Below are 26,347 nucleotides of genomic sequence, written 5' to 3' on the forward strand. Positions count from 1 at the left end.
GCACTGCACATGTTGTATCTCTTGTGGCTTTAGTAGAATTTCGTTGCAGAGGCTTTCGTTGAGTTGAACAGTAATAATTCTTGTGCATGGACTAGTGGGAGTGGGATTGCCTGTAGGAACTTCAGTAAAAGCTTATTCAGTTTACAGTAATGACTAGGATATTACATAAATTCATTTCATATCCTGCCCATAATGCAATACTGCATAATTTCCATTCTGAGTATGTTGTTGTTCGTTCCTACCTTTATTGTTTTGTAAGGGTCCATATAGTTTTCTCAGTTTATTCTGGTGCTGGTGAGAGTTGCCAAAATGAAAGAAAGTATCTTTCAGTTTAGTTTCATGCTTCACGTAAATCATAGTTATTTTTTATTTTTTGTATTCACCATGTAGGATATTGGGTTCTCACAGCAGTGGTTATGAAGGGTTCTATCTTCTGGGATATAGTGTTGTAACAGTCCATTGATAGTCAATTGGCGTTTCAGAGGAAAGTTTTTCCTCCATCTTTAAGGTCAAAGATTAAGCCAAGCAAGAAACTAGCATGAAACAGCGGTTAACTTTCAGTGGATTACACAGGGTTATAGTCCCGAAGGTAGAGCTCAGTATTCCCCATGTCTGAGGAAGTGTTCTCTTGCAAGAAAATACAAATCAAGTGTTTCATGTTATTGCTGTTAGAGGAATCGCACAAGTCTCTCCTGCAAATTAATTCAAATATTAACAGATGTTTTCTCACAAATGATGTATGATGTGAAAGGCATGTAAGATTGCTGAACTGTGTAAATTTTGGCAGACTTTTCACCAGAATCCATTAAATGGCCAGCCTTGCAGGGGGGTATAGTACTCTTCATATCCAGTATGAATCAAAATTAAATTTTGTTAGTGAAGTTTATCACAGACTGTGAAGGTTGGTGTTTTTCACAGGCACATGCAAATACTTGGCATGTTTGTTTTCTAAATTTTAACTTTATATATTAAATAATATGCCAGTAGTTGTAAAGTTTTCTGTTCATAATTACTTTCTACTTAAAACAGAACTTAACATACAATTTGTTATCAGTTTGTTTGAATATAATATATATCAAACATTCTTTCTACATTCACTTTTAATAAAATTTCTACCATGTTGAGTGTGATCTGCAGTCAACCCTTGAAGCTACGTTGAAGTAAGTCATGATAATTTTGTGGTGTATTTGATCAAAGAATTGTTGTTGATGAGGTCTTATTGTAATAATGTTGGTAATGGAGAGCAAAAAACATGTTCTGCTCAGCTCTTGCATGAGTTATGTCATGTAACAAATCATATACAGGCTATCTCATTCTCTCTCTTATTTTGTTGGACATATTGAATGCTGCTGTATTGTGTTTTGATTTGCCTCATTTGTGGTGGAGTGCATTTTCTTCTTTTCTTGTGGCTGGGCTGGAATCGTGAGAGTATTTCTTGGTGCAGGGATCACTATAGAGTTATAGTTTCATTACAGAAAACCTCAGTTACCTGTCCTTGCGTACTTTGTCATCATCCTATCATCTACAACTGACACAAGGAAGAGGATTTTTAACTTCCTGTATAGGACATTGTTTCCTCATACACTGGACACAAATAGTGCACCATATAATTGAAGTCAAACAAAAGATTTTCAGGAAGCTGTCTTCTGGGATGTGGCACTGTGTAGATATTGTGTTAACCGATGTTTTGGAGAAACGCATTGCCTCAGTTTTCAGGGTAAAAAAAAAGAAGAAGAAGAAGAAAATCTGCGAGCGTGGAACCAGTGTGAGCAGGCGCTGACAGACCAATGTCAAGTCGAATAAACCCAGCTCTATAAGAGCAGGAAGAGAAGGGAGAGGGGCTACATGGGAAATCAGTAGAGAGGAGAGGGGAAGGGTCTGTGGAGATGGACCTGCAGGTAGTCGGCCAGGGCAGGTATAGAATATTGTGTCGAGGGGAGAAAAGCAAGGATTTTCTTCTTTTTTCTTCTACCCTGAAGATGAAGGAGATACATTCCTCCGAAACGTCAGTTAACACAATATCTACATGGCGCTACATCCCAGATGACAGCTTTCTTCATAGTCACTGCCGTGAAAACACGAAATCTTACAAAAGATTTTCACTTCTGTAATTTTCCACATCAATTCCACCATGTAAGATTATACCTCGCCGTAGACTTCAGCATATATGTACTAGTTTACTGTCAGCATATGATCTGTTTCTTACACAAAACAGTACATTTTTATTGCATTTTCCTCACATTAAAGGTTTTAATTTTTTGCAGTACAGAATGACTGCATCTTCTTTGCCAGTTCATCATCATTTTCTTTGATCTACCACCCATGAAGTTAATGCTAATAATGATACAAAAGAACCACGTTTTCCTGAATACCCCACACAGTGCTATAAGCTATGTACCCTAGTTCATAAGTCCCTACGAGGTGGATTTTTTTAAGTGACCTAATCCTTGCAGTCACACTATGGCCCTGGGGTCGAGTCACCCTCTAACAGAATGAGTACCAGGAATCTTCCTGGGGGGTAAAGGTGGCCGGGGCATAAGGCTGACAACCTTACTGCCATCTGTGAGCCGAGACTCTAGAGAAAATGCTGGAGACTGGACATCTCACAACCCTATGGCCCTTTGTGACCTGTTACAGGGATAGCTTTCTTTACCTTTACCCTAGTTTCTAAAGATGAAAAAAATAAATAATTTATCAGGATTCATTGAAGTATTTAAGTACACATGTCACATACAGTGTACATAATATATAATGTCTTGAAATTTGAAGTGACTGTCTTCATTTATTTCTGCTATAGCATTGCATTTTCCAGGATCTGACATCCTGCTACTGGGAAAACTTTTGTTTTTGTTTTTTTAACACACAGACTATTTTGTGCACCATACAATCCAAGTTCATACTGTGCATTTGAACTCCCAGTTTTCTTGCACTGTATTTGCAAAGCTTTTCTTGTATTTAATAAACTGGTGTATTTTATACCAGTAGTGTGATCTGAAATTACTCTGCCTCTTGAAGTATTTTCAGTATTTTACTAACAGTGAAAGACTTTGAATGCATCCCTGTAGCAAATCATATATGCTCTGCATCATGGATTAATAGTTTGTGGGATTGTCGAGGTTCCAATAGACAACCACTTCAGAAAGTTTGCAGGCCCTGAAAAGGGTTGTTTGTTCCTTCGTAGTAGGCCAAGTCTTATGGTCGTTCAGCTGGCCTGTCTGGCCAGTGATGTAGTGCTGCATGCACCGGTAGAAACAGTTGCCCGCAGTATAGTTGCTGGAGTTGCGGCAGCCGCATTAGTTGCCTGGTCCCAGAGCGTGGTCGCTGGAGACTTGTGGCAACTACGTCGGTTGCCTGGTCGCAGAGAAGAGCTGATGACTCTGATAACTGATCACTCTGAACTGAATGTGATCACTGACAATTGCGAGCTTTGGGCTTCGCCTTTTATACCATGCTTGATGGGCGGAGGGAACTTGCAGTTGCGATTGTGAGCGCTGATTGGCTAGCGCACATTATGATCTAAATGTGGGCTGGACAGTGAGTGCTGTATAAATATGAGTGCTGCGAGCAGTGTGATTGGTTAGCGCATGTGATTTACCGGTAGGTTGGACATCGAGTGCTGTATAAACATGAGCTTTGACTTTGAATGTGCAGCAATGTGATATTGACCTAGGAGTGAGTGTTGTCTGTTAGACTGGCGAAATAGCGTGTAAGTATGTGGGATGTTCCCACAAGTCGTTCCTGTGCTGTGGACTACATCTATATGTTGATGTGTGAAAGGAAGAGGAACTCTTGAAGGTTAAGGGCACTCTTTGAATGAATGGTGTTTCCAGCCTTGTAATGAATAATCTGCTCACAATGTAAGATTTGAGGCTTTCACGGCGGTGACTATGAAGAAAGCAGTCTTCTACCACATATACACGGTGCCAAATCCCAGAAGACTGCTTTCTTCAATCTGCTCACACATTACCAGACTCATTACAAATAAACTGCACACCATTGCCAACTTTATCACAAACAGTGACACTGTGCTATTGTCAGTTCTGTCACAAATAATCCATGCACCCAAATTTTTATTCACTTTCTTAAAAGAAAAACATATACTGGATATTTTGTGTAAGCAGGTAAACACAATGTTATGATCTCCCTCCTCCAATTTTTGCATTCCTGTAATGTAGGTATGTGTCTTATTTTGAGGGATAAGGTACTCTATCCATGTGACTTAAAAATACCCTCCTGTAGTCACATCTCACCTTCCTTTTTGTGATTTGTTATTTGATTACTGCCTTGTTTGTTTGATCATTGTTTATGTGTTGCCTTCCATCTGCCTGCCTGCCCGCCTGACCCCTACTAACATCTTCCCTGCTCGCACAACCACACAGTCATACTCCTGGAGTGGCTCCCAGCAACGTCTCTACAGGGACATGCTTGAACCAGTCAACAAGGTAAGGAATCTGCAACTTCAGCAAGTGATAGAAGTTGGAAGTTATATGTTAGGAAACAGGACTTGCTTCGGCTTATGTTTGAATTGTGGTTAGAAAATTGTGAGTTTAGTTGAGAGCAAAGCCTTTTTATCTGAAATTTTAAGTTTTATCCTGTCATGAAGCTTTTTGTATTAGTTTGATGTGCTATTAAAAGTTGTAGCATCTTATAAATTAAAATTTTCAGAATGTACTTATTTATACCATACAGTTTTATTATCAGTTCAAAGCTGAATGATTCTTTAATACCCAAAATGTGTTCTGCTGCGGTTTTCATCTACCCAAAATGGGATGCATGTGTTGTTACTTTGAGGCGTGTTATATCTGAGTAAATACTGTATGTACATAGTAATCACCTTCATACATGGGGACTGCAGTAATTCATAAGTTCAAGGCTCTATGCTTTAATAGCATGCTTCAGGGTATAAATTTTGCCTTTTATTATAGAGAATTGAACGAGTTCACCACAGTGCCAATTTTCTGCTGTTATGGAAGTAACACTTGAAAAAGAATTTAGTGTTATCTTGTGCAGTTACAGGCTGCATTCATGCCCTTAAATTGTATTGGGAAATAGAACAAAAAGTATTGCCTAGCAGTTAAAGTATATGCATGTTCCTTCCTTCTTATGGCTGTCACTCATCTTTATACACAAACAGTGAAAAGTGAAAAACTGGCACCTGCACTGAAACTTGTGAAGTTCTTGAGTGTGTGGTATCTTTCAAAACATTCTCCAGGACACATGGCTGATGGATTTGTGCATGTCTTACAGTAAAAATATGTTTCTTTCTTGTCTCCCTTGACTTTCTGATTGCTGTGCTCAATGCAGTCTTTGCGTTTCGATCCCGGGTCTGGTCAAGTGGGATTTGTGGTGGACAAAGTGGCACTGGGATGGGTTTTCTCCAATGTTTCCCCTTCCAATCTTCATTCTACCAAATTCTCCATCATCATAATCACCTGGGGTAGGCTACAATAGGCCAATCAGTGGCCGCCGTGCCGAGTGGACCCAGTTGGACTCCACCCCCCCACTAAGCAAATATCTAATATGTTGCCTTGATTTCACTCCCATCCGTGCTGACTGGCTGCAGTACAGAATGTATGAATTTGCAATGCACACTTACAGGCACCGGAAAAAAGAGTTTTCTCCACCACTTTAAGAGATTTCCAAGTGAAAGGATATGTGGTGCAGTACTGATCACTGTGATATGCAGCACTCATTTGTTTTGCATAGTCAAGTAAACACACTGGCTCTTGAATTTCTTTCTGTTGCCCCTTTTGTGATCTGTCACCACTTTTTCCATTTGTATGTGATGAAAAATAGACATCATGAACATCACTATCTAGTCTTTCCAGCCTGTTATCAGGACACTGTCATTTCTGTAGGCACAAGAACCTTCACCCTTCATTTCCTTTGCAGCCCCCCCCCCCCCCCCCCCCCCCCNCCTGTACCAACAGTAATAGCGCCTGCCATTGCATTTTCTGTTGTCCACTTCTTGGGCAAATTGAACATTTCTCATATAAGTAAAAATGTGGTAGCCTTAAATACCACACACACCAAGGACTAATCAGTCTGTCAAAGAAAGGGCTATTCTTGAAATGAACGGGTTTTCAGGTTATGTAAAATTACACACTTTGCCCGTTAAGTTTTCCGTAACATGGAATAATGCTATCAACATAACCAGTATCAGTGTCAGCTAATACGAATTATCTGATGCCTTGTTTTGTTGGCTTTTTGCCCTTGAAACCAAGTGTTGATTCATCTATTGCAATGTTTATACCTGGCACAAACAATTTCTGAAAGCGTTTTTCTGTATTTTTTATCATCCAGTGTACTACTTGGTTTGTTCTTTTGACAGTCCTATTACTTTAGTCGGTGTTGTCATTTCCCATGTGCATCATCCAAAACATCTGTAAAAAGCCATCTCTAGACATTATGTCGCAAAAAAAATGCCTTTATGTTCCCTCACTGAACCAGTAGTGTTTTTATTGGGTAATGAGATTATACAAATAATTATAATTATACTTAAAAATCCTTTTATTTCAGTAACATAGACAAGAGACAACTTGTTGCAAATGAATTTTGGTCATAGTCGAAATTTTACAATTTGTGTGTTTTGGTAATTGTATTATTCAAAAGACCATAATTGAAAAATAAACTAAAATAATCTATGGGCTCTGAATTTGGCAGAAAGTTAAATTTTGGCTCCACATTCTTAGTAAAGGTGTATTCCTTGGGTATTGTCACAAGATTCCACCCATCAACACTCACACTACTTGTGTTGCTCTCACTTTCTGACTGTTGCTGCTTGATTCTTCACTTGCAGTTTCTGCTTCAATTTCCAAATCGATCTTATCACCACTATCAATATTTACTTCATTCACCATAGCACCAATAGCTCCATTTCATTTTTCCAAGCCAAGAGGAGCTGAGTTTGTTAGAACCTGATGCAATGATGTGGACTAGTCACTTCCCATAATATATAAATGATGTTCATTCTTTTAGGAGTTCAAATGATGTCTAACATTTGGCATCAGAAGGCAGGCAGAGCATTCCTCAATTTGTTGTCACAATTTACAGCAGCCACTAGTGACATATGAACAACATATGACCTGAGAAATGAAAGAGAAAATTTATCAGTCATAAGTCAACGTCCAACTATGGAAGAATTTTCAGCATGTTAGTTGTATATTGCCATATGTCTGAAAGGGGATAAGGCAATCCACATAGAAATTTGGAAGTACCAGGTGCAGTTCCTAGTGAAGGTGGGATTAGTATTTTTCATTCGGACAAAAATAATATTTGTCAGCAAGATTGTTTCATAAAACTATTGAGATATATGAGGGAGATTAGAAAATGTTACAGTATGTTTATTTCATTAAATCCATTCAATGCTGCATACACTTAGAAGGTTGGCTTAGGTGGTAACACTGATGCCTTATATTTGGGAGATGCCCAGTTCAAATTTTGGCTTGGACCTCGATTATCTGAGTGAATCTTTTCGTGGTTTTCCTCGATCTCTTCAGGCACATTCCTGGGTAGCATCCTAAAATTAGGCCACAACTGCTCTCTGCCACATCCTTTGCAATTCATTATCACTCCATCATTCAACACGTTTCAAAAGTCAGTTCAAATTCAGCAGTCTTAATTACTGACAGGAATCTTAAATAAACTACAAATATCCATGATTTATTTTATCCGTCTTCTAGTGCATACATTCATCTATCCCCTCTTCTCACTCTCACTACATGTTTCGGCACAAATGTGCCATCTTCAGGTGCTGATCCAATCCACGACAAACTAGTTCATTGCATGCCTTGTCTATACATACTAAAATATTAAAATTGTACAGCATATTTCATTCTTACGTCGTGTTTCATTACGCGAGTCACGTCTATCATCTTCTGTTGGAGCACTCTTTCACTATCGTGTATTGTGCTCTATGTTGCGTCTCGCTCCTGTGACTGCGTGTGTTATACATTCAATTACGTCATATTCCATTTCAGCTCTCTCAATGTACATAAGAAGACGAGACGTTTTAAGTTCGTCTTGGAAAGAAAATATTATATATATTTTGCGTAATTTCTTGTCTCGGAATAGTCGGATATAACATTAATATTAGCACTGTTGCAAAACCGATAATTTGTAATATACAAAAGAAACAAATGGTAATAATAACTTTTCATACANCAAATAAACAAATGAGTTGTGCCTACAACAGTAGTTTTGCAGATATTTTCGTGAAATATTGTGGTGTGCTGCCAGAAAGCCGGAATGAATGAGATCAGAGTTGATTTCCTAGGCAATGACCAACATTCCCATGACAGAAGTTAGGAATCAGAACGCTAGAAATTCCTAACAGTCGAGTTTCCACCGTTACACATGAATTGTTTTGAAGCAGATTTTCAATAGCAGTGGGCGAGGTTAACCCTTCGAAATGGTATTCCCTATTGGGTTGGAGTGCAAGTTATAAGAGTCCAACTGCGACAAGGGAAAAGTTCAATTTGTATTTGACCTTAGAAGAGTAGGGTTGGTATTTGGCGAGAGAGAGGAAGAGTTCTCATCTGACTAGAGCAGAAGACAACTACGCTGAGAATAGTGGTGCGAGAGTGCCGTACCATTGAAGAGGAAACGTCTGAAGACGTTATAAATTGTGAATAACTGTAAGTGTAAAAGTGACTGTCCAATAAATATTCGTTCAAATTCGAAACCCACACACGGCAATATGTTACATATGGGTTTGAGAGGATTGTAGTTTGTAGTTTCTGTCAAAGTTGAGAGGCAGTAGTTAGCTAGTAGAACATTGTGTTCCTGTCACCCTTTAGCTTTTCTGAGATGTAATGACACTTTTAATAGTGCAGTTTGCTTGCCTGATGTGTTTTGTTTTTCACTTGATCTGCAACGACTCTTTGAATTTGGTGAACTGAAGTTGTAACGTTGTGTGTCTATATGTTCAGGACATTACTGATATCATTGGAAACTGCGCCAGCACACACTGGACAGACCGGAAAGAGGGACTGGTTGGCCTGCAGAATTACTTCCAGAATGGGAATGCTCTCACAGGGTCAGAATTGAAGCGGGTCACTGACATTTTTACCAAGATGTTCATGGACTCTCACACAAAGGTGAGTCACATATTCAATTTTAGTGAAGTGTATCAAAAATTGATAATATTTAATGGGTATATTGATTTTTGATACTCCATATGTGCTGAATCAGTAGCAGTTCATCAGATAAATGAATGTTGAGTGTAAATATGCTTTTCTAAGCCCATACAGATTCAAATTTGTAAAAATGTGACATTAAATGTGATGAACAGCCCACGTGGTATGTAAACCAGAAGTTATTTGCAGAAATACTGATTCTGGAGGGGGTTGTTTAAACTCAGATTTCTTAATTTTCACTTATAAATAATGACTTATATTGTTAAAAGTTGTAAGTTCCATGAAAATAACATGTACTTTCGAATGTTGATAGCAGTGTTATGTTGTTTACCTTTTCATTTCTTCCAGTTGAACTCTGGGAAAGAACTTTAGAATAGGCTATAATCACTTCCACCAACATCTTTCTAATTTCCTGCATATATTATCACCTGTTCTCATTTTAAATTCATGCTCTCTGCAGCTGATTCATGATTATATATGAAGGAATGAAGTTAGTATGAAATATTCAAAATTGTATATTCACCATTGTTTTTGGTGAAGTGCAGAACTTGGTCTGTCATTATAAGGGCAGAGTGTAGATTGAGGATCTTCGTGAACAGAGTACTGAGGAGAATGATGTAACAAGAGAATGGAGAAAAATATGTAATAAGTAGTTTTATAATTTGTGCTCTTCATGGAATATTGTTAGGCTTATTAAATTGTTGGGGGTTGACTCTTCAGTTGAAGGTGGGGGCGGGGGGTGTCTTCATGATTCTGAATGTGTTTACATTAGGTTCTTTCCAGACTACCCCATGGATAGAGTGCAAACTGGTGAATGATTCCTTGAATTTAAGATGCACCTCAATTTTTCAACAGGGGAAATGTGAAAAATATGCATCTTATATTCAAAGTTATATGGTAGTTTGTTGATGCAACGGGCAACTGGTGTGAGCTGACATGTATGTTCTATATAGGTGTTTAGCCTGTTTCTGGACACACTGAACGAGCTCATTCTGACCCACAAAGCGGACCTCAATGACTGGCTATATGTGCTGTTGACAAGACTTCTTAATAAACTTGGTGCAGATCTGCTTGGTTCCATTCAGAATAAAATTCACAAGTCCTTGGCTGTGGTGAGGTGAGCGTTAATTTCTTGTTTACAGCATATTTTAGATTTGTTTGGAGAAATGGGCAAGTATATTAGAACTACACAAACTTTTGACATTTGTGTCACTGCATTGTTAGTTGCAGATGGACCCTGTGCTTCAGTATTTGGTGTAGTCTGGAATGCTTGGTCATTTTCTAGGTCAAGAACTCTCTTGTATGGCACATAAGATGAATGTGTAAACAGTTAAAAATTTAAACTATTTTGAAGATTAATGTGATTCTCTACAGTCTAAGTTTAATAACATTTCAGTACCAAAACATTTCCCATCTCTGCCTTAAACCAGTCTCCATTTTATTTCATTAATATAGGCATGTTTTGGTTCAAAGAACCATCATTAGTACAAATATGGTTATGCCTGAAGGTGTTACACACTGATGATGGTTTTGCTTTAAGTTGCACTTGACTCTCCAGTTAACTGCTTGAGGATTATGTCCAGAAATGTTCATTAGATTGAAAAATGTTCTGGGCAAAGTGCTCATGTTATGTACATTACTTGATATCATATGGAAAATTATGGTAACAGTAAAGACACTATTTTAGTTATGGCGTTAGCTTGTTCATATAGTTTTTGTTAACATGAAAGTAAAAAATTTACTCTGGAGAGAATATTTTCTTTTTTGTGAGTGTACGACAAAGTCACTTTTGTGATTCTAAAGTAAGCAAAAATCGTAATTTACTCATGTAAATACAGTGTCTCATTCAAAGTTGCTGTGTAGGACATGCAGTATGAGGCAAAATTGTCCAGTGTGATACTGAATGTAGCATATACTTATTCCTTAATAGTTGCCATTTCTCGGGGCCTACTTTGGTTGTAGCCCTCTATTAGGCTCTTGTTCCCAGTTCCCATTGGCTGCAGATCCCAACCTGTCTAACATTCACCCTGAAGACTGGAGCAGCAGATCTTCAGAACATTGGCATCTGAGAGTACATGGTATCATAACCCAGAAGATCATAATATGCAACATCTTTTACTACAATGAAAGCCTCAAATCACAACTTGTGCTCCTGTTTCATAAAATGAGAGTGGAATCTAATGTGTTTTGGTTTTGCAAGAGAATATGTACTTGTATTTAAGGAACCATGGAGAAGCCCCACCACCCAAATTGATATGTAATAACCAGGGCCCGGATTTTGATGGCCTGAAAATATTTAAAAAAACGGCTGAAAAAATCCAGAAAAATTACCTAAAATATGACCCAAAAATGTAATATGCAGGGCCCGGATTCTGATGACCTGAAAATATTAAAAAATGACCGAAAAAATCGAGAAAAATGACCTCAAGGAGAAAAGAAATAACACTTCGCTTCCATGTTATTCCCATTTCAGAAAACATATAAAGAAAAATTCCCTAAAAAGACCAAAAGTGACAAGAAATACCCTTAAAAGTCCAAAAATTACCCCAAAATTGAAAAAAATGACCTTAAACCTAAAAATGACAAAAAATTACCTATGAAATTTACATTTCTGTAACTAGCAGCTCATATCCGAGATTTATATATTTAAGAGCATCGCATAGGATACAAGGAAAAAAAGATGACATGTCATCAAAATCTGGGCCCTGGTAATAACAGAACAAGACTTGAAATATGTTCTTCAGTGAAATGCCCATATTTTCCATGTATGTTCTTTGTGCTTTGCATTAATGAGTTTCTGGACTTTGTCCATTGTGTAGTATTCCAAGAGAACACAGTGCTTTGAAATCAGGGCATTTTGTTATCTTTCACATTACTAGATGATTGATGAAGCCCAAGAACTCAGTAATCTGAAGTGAAATATACAATTATCAGAAGCCTATTGGAGTCTTCTTTGTAACTATACATTCTTCTTTAGTGTTCATTTATTGCAAACACTAATCAATTTCTTTGTTTCTTTCATCTTATTCGTCTTATACTCAACTCTTGTAATACAAATCTGGAATATAATTCAACATGTAATTTTCATGAGTTTTTGTTCAGTGGCTTTTTTTGTTAGTCTGTTTTGCGGGTTCCCCCCCATATTGGTTAGTCTATTGACAAATCTATTTAACCCTTTCAGCTGCCAACCCCTGCCATAGAATTATATGCTAGATATTTCAGGGTTGCTTGGGGGTAAATGCAGTTGCCTTCAAATGACCTTTAAACCGCGGCAGATATGGTACATCCCTTTGCTAGAAATGCTGTTCTGATTTATTAATAAGTAGCCTATCTTTTTGCTGTGGCAGTTTTAATGTAAGTACTCGAGTGGATATAGTCAATATATGGTGTGAAGAGAGTTAAGAGTAAGAATGTATTTCATTAAATACATAGTCAGATATTTTGTATGAGTTTAACAGCTTAATGAGTTTCATAATTTGTGTGATATGCTAGTTTATCTGTATTGAGCTGTTCTGCTCAAAATTGATAGAAATTCCATTAGAGATGTGTGTAAAGTAGGGATTATATAGGACATATACAAACCAAAATCAAATTCACTCAACAAGTTTTGTCATAGACAGAATATCATCAGAATCTGCGTAATAATTTCTAAGATGGAATTTGTGGATGGGCTGAAAGGTCAATGAACCAGCACAGACTTGTCATTATTTGTTCATTTCATGCACTTTGTGCAAAGGACGTATAATGTACTGTAACCTTCCACTCCACATACAGGTTTACCAGCTGTGGAACTGTTATGTTGAACTGTTCTTATTCATCAATTGCATATAGGGAGTCATTCCCAGCAGAGCTACAGATGAATGCTATCATGCGATTCTTGGTGGATGCAACGCAAACACCCAACTCCAAGGTGAAGGTGGCAATCTTGACATTTCTTACTCAACTTGCCTCGTGCATGGAACCGTCAGCATTTGGCCCTGTGACCATCTCGGGCAGAGACCCCACACCTGCTGCCCTTGCCAAAATAATTGGATGGACTAGTGATGCCAAGTCCAGTGAAATCAGAAGAGCTGCCCAGGCAGCAGTGATAGCGTTGTTCAACCTCAGCACATCTCAGGTCACAATGATCCTAGGAAGCCTCCCCACAGAATACCAGGTGAGAAACTTCATTATACATTGCAACCTGGAAACGAACAAGTCAAATATGAATCCAGTCAAGAGTTATAGCAGTTGCTGCTCCTATTCTAAAAAGTATTGTTAATATTTTTTACTTCAAATTAAGTACATTTATTTGATATTTGCAATAGAATTCTGAACACAATTATATATTGAATTCTTACCCCCCAACTTTAACCATGATTGGTGTTATATAACCTGAATTACTGACAGCATCATTAAATACACTACAAGTAAACAAATTAACCACAAATTTTCACTTAAATATATATAAATATATTTAATTAGTCATATAATCTGCACCTTCAGCCCCTGCTCTGTTTCTTGTTCCCAATTTTAATAGATGCATATCAAACTTTCCATAATAATGCACACAAGCATTTACTGTTGTTCAGCATATGAAGTGTGGGAACCTGCCATTGTTCAAGGGCAGGTAGCTAAACATAGGCAGTTAAGGTAGAAGGGTAGGGAGGGAGAGAGGCTGAGAAACATGCATTTTGAAACAAATCACATCTGTGCACACTTTCCTGTTGGCCTCTGAACTGTAAATGCTGTAAGTGCAAGGGACTCTCAAATTATAGTTGAAATAAACACTGGATTCTCATCCACCCTTCAGATCTCTTTAATTGGCTGCTTTAGACACAGGCCACTAACTCTTGGGATTTACTGCAACTCTGTGTAGATTAGTTTCCTCTTATTGAATATGAATTGCTGAAATGTACAGTTTGTTTCAGACTACTTAGCAAATCAAAAGTACAGCCTACAGTGACACTGCACTTCACATGACAGAAATACATCTGGTAATGACAGTAGTGCAGAAATGTATGGCTTCATGAAGGAATCAATTTGGCTAAGAGAAATACTTTGAATACTTCCTGATTTTAGCCTTTCATAATGGTTATTTATTGATGTTAATTATATTTTTGGATTGTTACACCTTGTAGTTGTGGTCAGTGTTGTCAACATTTTGGAGATACATGTTATCTCTGTCTTTGAGGTTCAAGTATGTAGATTCGTGAGTTTCTGTATATATATAGCAGTTTGTTTTCAAAAGGAATGGGGAAGAGGGGATAGAGTGGGGATTGATGCTTTGCCTGTGCCAGTAGGAACAGTGCACTGGGAAAGTTATGCAGATGGCCTTTTTAAGGACCCATAAATGCATCAAAAATGCCATCAGCGACCATTTTTTTTCAGTATATGTATATACAAGTACGTGGTAGAGTCATTAATTTCGTGGACTGTGGTTTTATCGCATCATATTACAAGGGATTCACATACACTTATACAGATCCACATTGGCCCTCAAAATAGTTGCCATTGGCAGCTATGCAAGTCTGCCAACGTTGATATAGCTGCCGAAAACATTGCTGAAACATATTGGCAGAAAATTCCCATACGGCGTCTCTTGTGGCAATGACCATCTCCTCGGACGACTGAAATCTGCAACCACTTAGCTTTGTTTTCAAGCGGTGAAAGAGAAAGAAGTCGCACGGTGCGAGATCAGGTGAGTACGGAGGGTGTGGCAAAACGGTGACCTGTTGCCTTGTCAGTTCCTCTTGGGCAAGAACAGAGCGATGTGCAGGGGCGTTGTAACCACTTGCTGATGAGATTTTTGGTGCATTCCTGGGCCCTTAAAAGGGCCATCTGCATAACTTCCTCAGTACACTCTTCTTACTGGCCCAGACAAGGCTCCAATCCCCACTCTGTTACCCCCCTCCCCTTCTTTTTCAAAACAAAATGCTATATATACATAGCAACTTACCAAGCTACACACTTGAAGCCTGAAGATTTTAAAACTTGGTTAATTAATTACAGTTCATGTACTAATAAAATGGAGTACTTCATGTCACAGACAAAAAAAAAAAGAGTTTTGGGTTGAATACATCCATGCATGCACCTGTCTCTCTTATTTTTATAAAAGTATGAACCCATAGTTTGCCCTTACATAGCCCTCAAGATTTCTGCATGTGTCTGCAGTCCCTCAGTAATGATAAAGCAGCTGTTGCTATGCACTGCTTGTAGCACACACTACACTATTCAATGTGTCTGACTTGATAATTCTATCTCTCTCCATTTTCTCATGTTGATTCTTTCAGTGAAGGTTACAGCAGGGAAACAATGGCTTGCAACCAGCAGAGCCATGTGTGCAGGATAAAGATTGCTGCACATTGTTTGTTACTGTTGTACTCTTATTTCATTCTTGACACTCTTTCTTGAATCTGCAGAACAAACCTGTGGCACAGAGAAGACCATGTTTTCATGATGTATGCAGTTCATCAGCTGTAAATGGCTTGAGGACAGAAAAAGTACTGTGGTGATGTGGAACATCACTGTACAGTAATTGGTCAGTTTAGATCTCACTAGGAGCAGTTCTACAATGAAATTATTTTCCTTTTCATTATATTGCTTCTTTACTTCCTTGTTGAGACAGACTGATCCGTAATCAGTAAATGCCACCAACACTTCTAGAAACCAGGCGGAGGGCAGAAGCTGTCATAAAAATAAATCTGTTACTGTCAGTGGGACTTGCTATAAAATAATGTACAGTATCAGTTTAGTTGTTAAACCACTCATGCCACCTCTTTGAGTTTGGAACTGAACAAATAACTCAGACTGCTCCTTCATTGTCAATATACCAAGCTTTGAATTCTTCCTGTCCTTGCAGGAGGCTGCAGCCACTTTAGTACACAGTCATCTGCGCAGGAGTAGCAGTGGAAGTGGGAGCTCACCCCCATCACCATCAGTTCCATCATCTGTTGTCATGTCCTCACCGCGCTTGCAGTCACCAGGGAACACCACACCCCAGCAACTGCAGCCACGAGGATCCTTGCATGGAAACTCACTTGCAGACCTTGATGATGATAACCTAAACCCTGAAGAAGTGTACAGGTAAATGATGCCACTAAGTGTGAGTTATTTCAGTTTTAGTTAAGTAGTTAATGTGAATTTCTGTACACTCTTTGAAACTGTGTGTCTTGTTGGTGCATTTTTACTTACTTTAAGGTACACTTGACTTAATATTGTAAGTAATGAGTTAAACATATCACAGGTTTTTTATGTTTTCTGCAATGTAAGGAAGTACCACGCACTTCCTGGAGGGAAATTTAAAAATACTTTATTCAAAATTGGTTTCTAGGCAACAGTGTCTGGTAATGTCATGAAGTAACCAATTGTTCAGATGACTCTCAACCCTCTGTGAAGAATAAGGGTAATTTAATTTGTATTAGCCTGCATTTGTAAACATAATGTATATGTATGTACTAAGATGAAATTTATGTTATCATATCTTTATGTTTGCGTGTATCCATGAAAAGCTTCACTCACAGAATTTTCCTTAAGGAATACCATTATTGCTTGTTTCTTCTAAGAATTAAAAAATAACAGCCCCATGAGAATGCATATACCATATTTACCCAATGGATGAGGACTAAATCTAAGCTCACCTTGTGCTAGGAAACATGTTTGCACATAAAAAGTTACTTTATGTTTTAATTTCTGCACAAGTTAAATATGTGAACGGTAAGAAATATTTGAAAACATTGTACATTACATTCCACGAACTTAAACATGCCTTAATTTAGGATGAACTATTGAAAGAATTATACTGCCACACGCTAGAGATGGAAAAATTATATATCATTATATAATTTATTTTTATATAGGCACTGAAATTTCTTGCTTTCTGTTGACTTTACTAGTTATTAATCTTGGATATTTATCCAGTTGAGTGAACATGGTATGTGGTGAATTTTAATTTTTTGACAGGACACCATTTCAGTTTCTGGCCAGGCTCATTTGGTTTAGAGATTCAGCAGATATGTAAAAATAGCTGTGAATCACTGCAAAAGCTATGTAGTGTGTTGGGCAGTATGGCTGGGGTTCACTGCACCATGATGTTTTTGCTTTGTATTGAAATGTTGTTGTTTCTCTCCCAACAGCGAACGCTGGTAAGTGGCTCTTTCTCTTTGCTGTGTCTGTGTGTCCATCCCACTGGTGGAGCATAATTCAAGTGCTGGAAATGAAGAGCTCTGATCCCCAAAGCCTGTTTTTATTTTGCTTAATTATGGTGAAACTTGGATATAACAAGAATATATATATAAACATGAGACCAAATGTAACAGCAATGACATTTTATGGAACCAGGATAGCTCATCCAGTATAGCGACTAGGCTCTGGGCAGCCAGGATTCAATTTCTGGCAGGAGAAAGCAATCATTCTCTTTTCCATAACATGCAAAGTGACTGTAGCACCCACCTAGCCCTTTCTCAGTTGGTACCTGGGACTCTATCTCCAGGGGTTAAGCAGCAGTGACATGAAGCTAACCACTCTCACCTCCATCTTGTGCTGAGGTCAAGAATGGTGAATCTTTACCCCAGATCTCCCATATGCCTTTATGGCATACCACTTAGTTACATAATGAAGTACAGGAATAACTTTTACAAACATTTTGTAAATAGTTTTAGACTGGGGTCTGAAGGAGAACTGAAACACACTTCTGACACCTGTTGACTCTCAAATGCCTCAGTCTCTTTAGTTAGGTAAAGTAAGTAAAGCTATCCCTGTACCAGGCCGTGAAGGCCGTTAGGTTGTGAGACGTTGAGAGTCCCACATTATCTAGACAGTCAGCTCAAAGATGGCAGTAAGGTTTAGTTAGGTGAAAAAGAAAATGTGTTTCACCAAAACCTGTAGTTTGAGCAGTCTAGTGCCCATACCCATCTGTCTGATACATTTTCTGTTTAGAATAGTCTTCGTAATGCCTTCATTTAGTTTACATTGACTTTTATAGGAGTTTGTATACAAAAATGTTTATTATGGCATGTAGACCCATTGCTAGGCAATGACCACACAACAAACGGCTAGACAATGGCTGTTACTAGGAAACAGTCCATAACAGTAACAATGGAACAGTGTTTTCTGTGCATTCTATGCTGAGATGTTATAAGCAGAACATTTAGTTTAGTGTGTCAGTTGGTTTGTGAGTGACTGAGTTAGTCAGTCAGTCAGTTAGAGAACTGCTGAGGTTCACTCATTGTGAGCTGCTGCCATGAGAAGTTGATAGCTGAGGCTGGGGGCCGTTCGGGAACCCAGAGAAAGGGAACATCCACTGTTGGAAGCCATTACCGAGCAACAAATAGGGAAGATGTGACTGTGGACATAAGTGTATGTGTGTGTGAGTAATGGTGAACTGTAAAGTGTAGTCACGCTCTGTATCAAAGAGTCCAGCCTATCTGTTCATCAGTACAAAACCCATCTATGGGCACACTCATGCACATGACAGTATCAAAATTTGAAATATTTCATATGAAAGGTTTTCAAAAGTGATAGGATGTATTAGGGCATTTATGAAAATTAAATAATATTTTGTAGCATCATTAGGAATGAATATAGAGGATATGGATATTAATTACAATGCACATTATTATGAATTTGTTGAGATTGACATGACATGAGATGGCAAAATTCTGATTAAGTTTGTGTTTTGCATTTTCTTTGTATCGATGGGGCTTTTGATGTAAGGTTTATAACTTTCCATTCTTTTTGTATCCAAGGTTCACTGTATTACATTTTTGTATTCAGCATTACCTGCATATGCCATAATTGTAATGCATTTTGAGTATAAAATCTGAGCATGGAATCGAATCCAAATGTAAAGGGTAGTTACTGTGGTTCAGTGACAAATGGGATGAAGGGTGTTAGCTCTTTTAATAGTAATAATGTGGCTGAAATGACCAGGATATTTCTTAATGTGTAGACTGTTTAGCAGGTAACTGATGTGTGATTTTCTGCCAAAAATATGGGGAGGGGTTGACCTTTCCTCCATTTGTAGTTGATACCTGATCCTGAATCATTTGAATTGAAGCTTGAGCATGTGTATAGTTGTCTTGCAGGCCTGTTTTGGCTCCATTATCTTTGCATGTACCTCTCTTTGCTTTTCTGGTACATAAGATTCCATCACCTGAAAGACAGGGAGGGAACACCCACTTTTGAGGATACTTTCATTCCTCACAGACAGTATTTTCAGTTCTTTGTTGCTGAATATACTTCCAGGTAGCAAGACTGTTCCTCTTTGTTGTACGTGAACTTTCATAAGTCCTGACTGAATTGTGTTACAATTGCAAGTATGATGAAGTTAATTGTGTACCATGTATCACTTTTGTATAATGGATTTTTATAGAAACTTGGTAAGTTCAATTTGGCGTCAAGTAAATTCAAGTAGGATGTACCAAAATTAAATACACTCAGTCATTTTAATGTGTACAATCAGTACTAGGTTTAACTGAAATCTGTAGAGTGGTTTTATAGGAAAAAATACTGTGGCATGTAGAGCTGTATAATAGCTGTTTCTAGGTAATGGCTGCAACAGACACACATGCAACAATAGAGGAACTGTTGGAAGCAGTGTTCTCTGTGTGGTTGAGGCTATATAACTAGGGCCAGTATGAAGAATAGGAGGTTGGTGTGAGATGGTCACCAGCCTGGGAATTAGTGGAGTGAGTTTGTTGGTGAATGAGTGAGTTAGAGGACTTCTGCGGTTCAGCCCTTGTGAGCTGTTGCTGTTAGAAGCTGGTAGCTGAAGCATGGGGACAGTTCGGGAACCCAGAGGAAGGGAACGTCTGCCATTGGTAGCCATTAGCAGAAAACTGATGAAGACACAGCAGGCTGAGAAGACTTAGTACTTGCTATAGTGAACTACAGTGTGTGTGAATTAGTGGTAGTGCTGCAGTTACTTGTAGTTATGATCTGTAAGTATTCAGTAAATCCAATTACCAATCCAAACCCTGTCTGTAGTAACACTCGTACACATTACAACTGGTGTCAGAAGTTGGATTGGATTGGATTAGATTGATTGATTGATTGATTGATTGATTGATTGGATTATGTTGTGAATTGTACACTATCAGATTTGAATCAAGGAGATGGATAATTATGGCAGATTTTGAATGTCTTGTAGCCACCGTAGGAAGGCTTGAAACCATGATGCAGAACAGAGAAGAAATGCTGGCCAAGATGGAAACCAACAAAGAAAAGATGATGGCCAAGTTAGTTGCTTATCACGAAAGGAAGACAGCCAAAATGGATGCCCGGACAAAAGGACAAAAGCCCTGTGTAGGAAAATTGGAGACCAACCCAGAAAAGCCAGATGCCATAACGGAGCATCGGGGAAGTCCCTAAAGCAGAGTCTTCAGTGGAAACTATCTGAGTACTGGAGGACCAATGTGAGGACTCACATCTAGCTGCAGGGAGCTGCTGATAGCCAAAGAAATGAACCCAAGGTGATGGTGGTCCCAGAAGAAATAGGCCACTGCCCACGGATGGATGACCCACTGTGCTGTTCCTGCACCACACAAGGGATATGGTCATTAGGGACCAAGCAATGACTATGTTGTACTTGGAACCAAAGGATAGACGTTTGCGAAGAGATGACTGACGTGACTTAAATGTAACAATGGCTTAAAGGACCAAGACCTGAGACAGGACCAAGGAGATATTTTATGAGACTCTCAGACAAATCATGGCACTGGAGGTTACAACATGACCAGTCTTATTAAAATGAGTTTTGTTTGAACAGCTGTGTGGATAACACTGTCATGTGATAGAGAGATTGCAGACAGGGTTTTGATTGATAATTGGATTTATTAGACAGTTTGATACCGCGCGTAACTACACTGCTGTTGCTAGGTAGCAGCTACCAGCTTTCAACAGCAACAGCTCACAATAACTGCATCCCAGCAGTTCTATAACTAAGTACAACTCAAAGTCAAAGTTATGTTATGACTGATGGTCAGTTGGCCAGTCTATCTTGGTGTCAAGCACCCATCTGAGGCCAAAGACCAGATTTTTGTTACTGTCAAATAGTTGCAGGTTTGTTGATGTGGGGTGCCCTCTCTGACGTGAGGATGGGTCTGTTATTCACAATTGCTGTCCCTCACAGTCATTCTCGGGTCTGAGGCCTTTGGGACATATGACCATATTTTACTGTCTCAGATTGAAGACTCCCCCAGCCTGGAGGGCCAGGTCCCCATATTTATATACCCCAGAAACAAACAGTGGGGGCCCAGTTATAACCCCAGGCACTCAGTTTCATTTTTGTTGCCTCCTACGACTTGCAGGGCTACAGTGGAGGTATTTGAACCCACCTTCACACAGAGATAACTGCAACTGCTAACTGGTCCTGCTTATAACATCAAGGCACTGACCACACAGAAAATGTCTCTTCCATTATTGCTGTATTCTCTTGTTGCCATGGAAACATGCTTATTTGTGGAGCTGTTACTTAACAGTGGCTGTTGTATAGTTTCTTATTTCATGGTCATTGCCTAGCAATATGTCTACATGCCATGATACAGTAAACAGACAAACCATAAGCAAACCAAACATATATGACAGATTTTTAACCAAAAGACATTGTCACTTCTCTTTGAACTGTGTTTTGGAAGATTAATGGAAGGGGGAAATATGAGTGATTGGCTGGAAACCATGGCCAGAACACCCACATACATTATACAGTTTCCATTTGAAGGTGCAGATCCATTCCATTTTCCTTCATTTGCTTACAGCGTGGTTTCTGCAAACTTGTGGGCTAACAAACTGTAGTAATGGCACTCTTGGAACAGGATACATTTGTTGGCTAATGGGACCGTGCCATAGTGTCTTAAGTTATTTGTGATTTATAACAGTGTTCCCATTGTCAACAATAGAAAATCGACCAGTTCGTAGGTTTACATGTTGCAATTATATTACAACAAATTTTAGTGGCTTTTGGAAATTTGTCAAAGTGAAAATTCATTGAGATAGATAACACTGGTAGATGAAAATGTGTATTATGTGAAACAAGGCAGGTAGGGTGACAAAACAAGCTGGTCTGCTTTTCTGGATTTTGGCATCATGCCTTTGTCATTGGTCCACCTCACAACCCACACATTTCATTCTTTCCGTATTTATCTCCACCTCTCATTTTATTATGTGATGATATTTTTTGAAACACCAATATAAATCATTGAACTTATGAGGTAGATGAATTAGACATATCTGCTATCAGGTTCGGACCATGGGACCTACAGCCTGAATATGTCGTGGATAAAACACCCAGACTACAATAGATGCTGAAAATGCTGTCAGTTGTTCTGCACACCTATCTGCCATCTCTATTAGAAGCTTATATTCATATCTTGAAATTCTTGGAAAATAAGGAAAACTTGCCTTTGTGTACTTTCTCTCATTTCTTCACTCATGTGAGGATTTGATCTATGAACTTCTTGCTTTATGAGTGCCCATATGTATGTATGTATGTATGTATGTATGTATGTAAGTAAGTAAGTAAGGGGTGGGCCATAAAACATGGCCCTCGCGCTGCAACCTTCCATGATCTATTGTGCTTCCCCTTGGATTAGCCCTTTATTAATCCTACACTTTTAATAAAATGTAGGACCTTGCTTATGGGGGCATCATAAAAGTCACTTGGGTCCATAAAAACTGACCCAAGTGACGAAATCTTAAATAAGCTATGGCCTCACAGGATGTGTGTGTGGCTGATTCGTTTTCGCGTAGGCACCTTTCACAGGTTGGGTCATCTGTCAGACCCAACTTGAAAAGGTGCCCTTTTAGGTGGCAGTGTCCGATAAGTAATCCTACCACCCATTTTAGTTGAATGAGTGCCCATAAATAAAAGTCATATGGACCCCAGTTTCTTGTTCAGTGAATATCATGGAGAATATTCAGCCTGCACCAGTTTCATCAAATTTCTGTTCAGCGAGCATTTTGCATTTCAGTTTGCTTTTCTTTTGTGGTTCTGGTAACTATCCTTCCTGTCTTAATTTGTTTATAATTCTGTGAATGGTTTCTCTATGTGGAACTGCATCATCCTGTAACTTACACTGGAATCTTCGCCTTCCTTTTCTTGCAGAAACCACTCATCACATAGCTATTGTACATGAGCACTCATTCCTATGTTTATCTCACATGTGGCATGTTGACACAGTAAGAAAGTAACTGCTCATCTCACAGGTCAAGGACAGTAGTGGGAGGTTCAGGAGGTATGAGTGGTCTAGTCTGTGACAAGTAAGCTTTATTAACAGTTGTACTGTCTACAGAATCTCACTTTATAAGTCCATCTTTGTTCCTTAATACCGGCAGCATCTAGGACACTGATTTATGTAAATATATTAAATTTCAGTAAAACTTGTTACAGCCTCCTTTTTAGAGGACCATCATGTAAGGTCAAGGCAAGGAGGATGAGGTGGGCAGGGCATCTAGCATGAATGGGGGCGAAGAGGAACGCATATAGGATATTGGTGGGAAAGCCAGAAGGAAAGAGACCAGTGGGAAGACCCAAGGCGTAGGCAGGTGGACAATATTAAAATGGATGTTAGAGAGATAGGATTGGATGGTATGGATTGAATTGATTTGACTCAGGATAGGGACCAGTGGAGGGCTCTTGTGAACATTGTAATGAACCTTTGGGTTCCATAAAATGCTGGAAAAAAAATCATGTAAGGTTCCTGTCTTCAAAGTTTATAATCACAGGCTGCTAACTATGGCACAAAGAAAGTTTTTAGACTTCAGGTTTGGTGAACAATTTTGGCACTAGAGGAGCGTACAGAGTTATATATATGTATTATTAAAAAAGTCATCTCTTCATTCTTAGGGACATATGAATTATTTTTCCATTTAAAATAATGTTAGACTCTTTCTGGCCTTGGTATTTTTTTTTATTTATCTGCAGACCAGCTGTGTTTTGTGAAATGTGAGATTGTGTTTTTTGCAAGAAAGTAATGTGCCTCATTCGTAGAACTCGTTTTAAAGACTGAATGATTGTAGCTAAGTAGTACAGTGATGTTTCAGTACAGCAGCTGGATTCGTCTGGCACAGGATAGACAGCCTCTTGTGAATTTGATATTAAATCTTTGCATTCTGTAAAAGGTGGATAATTTCTTGATTGCCTGAGTGGCTGTCAGTATCTTGAGGGTTCTGCTCTATGAAGTTGTTCCGTCAGCCTGTACAGTAGTTTGCCCAGGGTGTAAACATTATGACACAGTGTAGGTAATGCTTGCACTTAAAGGAACAGCCACTATATGCTGCAATGCTGTTTTTTCCATGCAGGTCATTGCGTCGCACTACAGCTGAGATTCAGAACTACAGCTTTGAGGCTCTGGGTTCAGGAAAATTATTGGACCGTGACCGTGACACGACGTCTCAGGACTCTGGCATCAGTCAGATGTCAGCCGGGGGAGGGGACAAGATGGACACACTAGAAGAGCATATGGAGGACATGTCTATCACCAGAAACAACTCGGTGAGAGGCCCTATGGATACACTTCTTATGGAAGTACGGTCTGATTCCATTTGTAATGCCTGTTTGAAGAAACAGAAGAGAATGGGGGAATTTGTGTTTGCATGGTTCTTCGTGTAGCTTTACAGAGCTGGAAGCTACTGTATTGTATGGTATGTTATGAAGTGGTATTATTTAAGGTGATGGCAGACAGTTTTTACTTCAAATTAACATTTCTGTGATTTCCCACAGAATTGCATAAGAACTGTGAACAATTATATCAAGATATTACTATTGAGAATCATATCAAACTTGTAAGCACACATGTGCCGTCCCCAAGAAACAGAGAGAGAGAGGAAGGGGGGTAACATTAAGCATATGTGGGAGAAAGTGTTGAATGACTGAATGAATATGTGAAATTTTAAGCTTCAGCAGATCCCAGAAGCATGCAGATTCCATGTAACTCTTCTTAGCACATGGCTGCTTGGCAGTAATTTGTAACAGAGGCATCTTACATGCATTTTGGGATCACTTCTGCTCCATTATGAACGCACTGTATGCTGTTACGGCATCTGAGTCCTGGGTACAGTTAGAATCCAGGCACCTATTCCATAAATTATCTTGTCAAGGTATTTAACTGTCATTAATGTATTGTAATCCATTTATTTGTGACATCTAATAATGCAGCAATTTTTTCTTTGGTCTCTGATCGCTGTCATTGTGAGAATGGATGGTGGCTGGTAGTACAAACCAGAAAGTAACAGTAAATTGCTGGTGCATTGCAGGGCCGGTCATCGTCACTGTCATCCCCCACACACCGCCTCAACTCCCTGCGGGACTACAATGGACTCGAGAAGTCTGTGGCTGACATTTCACTAGATGGAGAAAATGGCTTCATTCCTCGTGGTAACTGCTGTAGTTGATATTAATTTTATTGTCTGTGTACACTTGAGCATCTTCAGGTGATCTCATTCCTAGCATCGGCATGTTTCAGAGAGTCACCACCAGGAAGACAGTGAGGAGGTTAGGAAGGTCATTGATGCTCTGCGGGTGGCAGACCAGAATGGGGAAAGTCCAGGGTGTGAAGGTACAGAGGCAGAACGTAAGGTGGCGCTGATGCAACTCATTCGCCTCATCAGAGAGGGTAGTCCCCTTGCCATTATGGATAACTTCAAGTGAGTGTTACTGTCAGCTGGAGCCATCAATTGAAATAATTACACTATTCCATGAAATATAAAATGAGACATGGCATAAGATTTAATACATTGTATGTGCTGATACAGAATATGCACAACAGAAGTTATAAGCTCATAAATGAGTACAAAGGAATGTAGAAAAATAATTGTATTCAGTATCATAAACACTTGCCTCATTACTGAGCATTTGGCTCAGACAGTAACAGTTCGGGCTTCATTCAGTTGAATCTCAGATGAGATGTAGCTCTCTTGGCTGAGGTTTTCGTGGTGTTCCCCAGTCCTTGACAAATTCCAGGACCAAGATAATTCCTCAGATTAGTCCATGACCACTTCCTTCCAAATCTTTCCAATATATTGTGACATGTTGCGCTAAGGAGAACCACCCCCCACCAGCAGTGACGCGGCGGGTGAGTCAGCGCTCCCCTCCCCCCTCCTCCGCACGGTAACGAAGCCCGCCCCGCCACTCCCCTCCGCGGTGACATCACGCGGTGACGCGGAACTGCTTCCTACTGTGACGTGGAACGTAACAGGCAATCCTGCGGCTATATAAGTGAGCTGCAGTGCCGGTA

General features: G+C 39.1%; 1 protein-coding gene across 9 annotated transcripts in view; it reads left to right on the forward strand.

Moving 5' to 3' along the window:
- LOC111866848 (CLIP-associating protein 1-B) overlaps nt 1-26,347 on the forward strand; it is a 206,452-nt gene that overhangs the window by 174,355 nt on the left and 5,750 nt on the right. For 8 of the 9 annotated variants that reach the window (XM_033752436.1, XM_023856165.2, XM_023856162.2 and 5 more), the window contains 8 exons: nt 4,380-4,442; nt 8,931-9,098; nt 10,091-10,254; nt 12,969-13,293; nt 15,979-16,202; nt 24,414-24,606; nt 25,368-25,488; nt 25,577-25,757. In XM_033752436.1, the coding sequence (XP_033608327.1) occupies nt 4,380-4,442; nt 8,931-9,098; nt 10,091-10,254; nt 12,969-13,293; nt 15,979-16,202; nt 24,414-24,606; nt 25,368-25,488; nt 25,577-25,757 (1,439 nt within the window). The remainder of the gene's footprint in view (nt 1-4,379; nt 4,443-8,930; nt 9,099-10,090; nt 10,255-12,968; nt 13,294-15,978; nt 16,203-24,413; nt 24,607-25,367; nt 25,489-25,576; nt 25,758-26,347) is intronic. The other variant, XM_023856167.2, reaches the window with a different exon arrangement.

Source organism: Cryptotermes secundus, unplaced genomic scaffold (assembly GCF_002891405.2).
Source record: "Cryptotermes secundus unplaced genomic scaffold, Csec_1.0 scaffold643, whole genome shotgun sequence".
NCBI lineage: Eukaryota > Metazoa > Arthropoda > Insecta > Blattodea > Kalotermitidae > Cryptotermes > Cryptotermes secundus.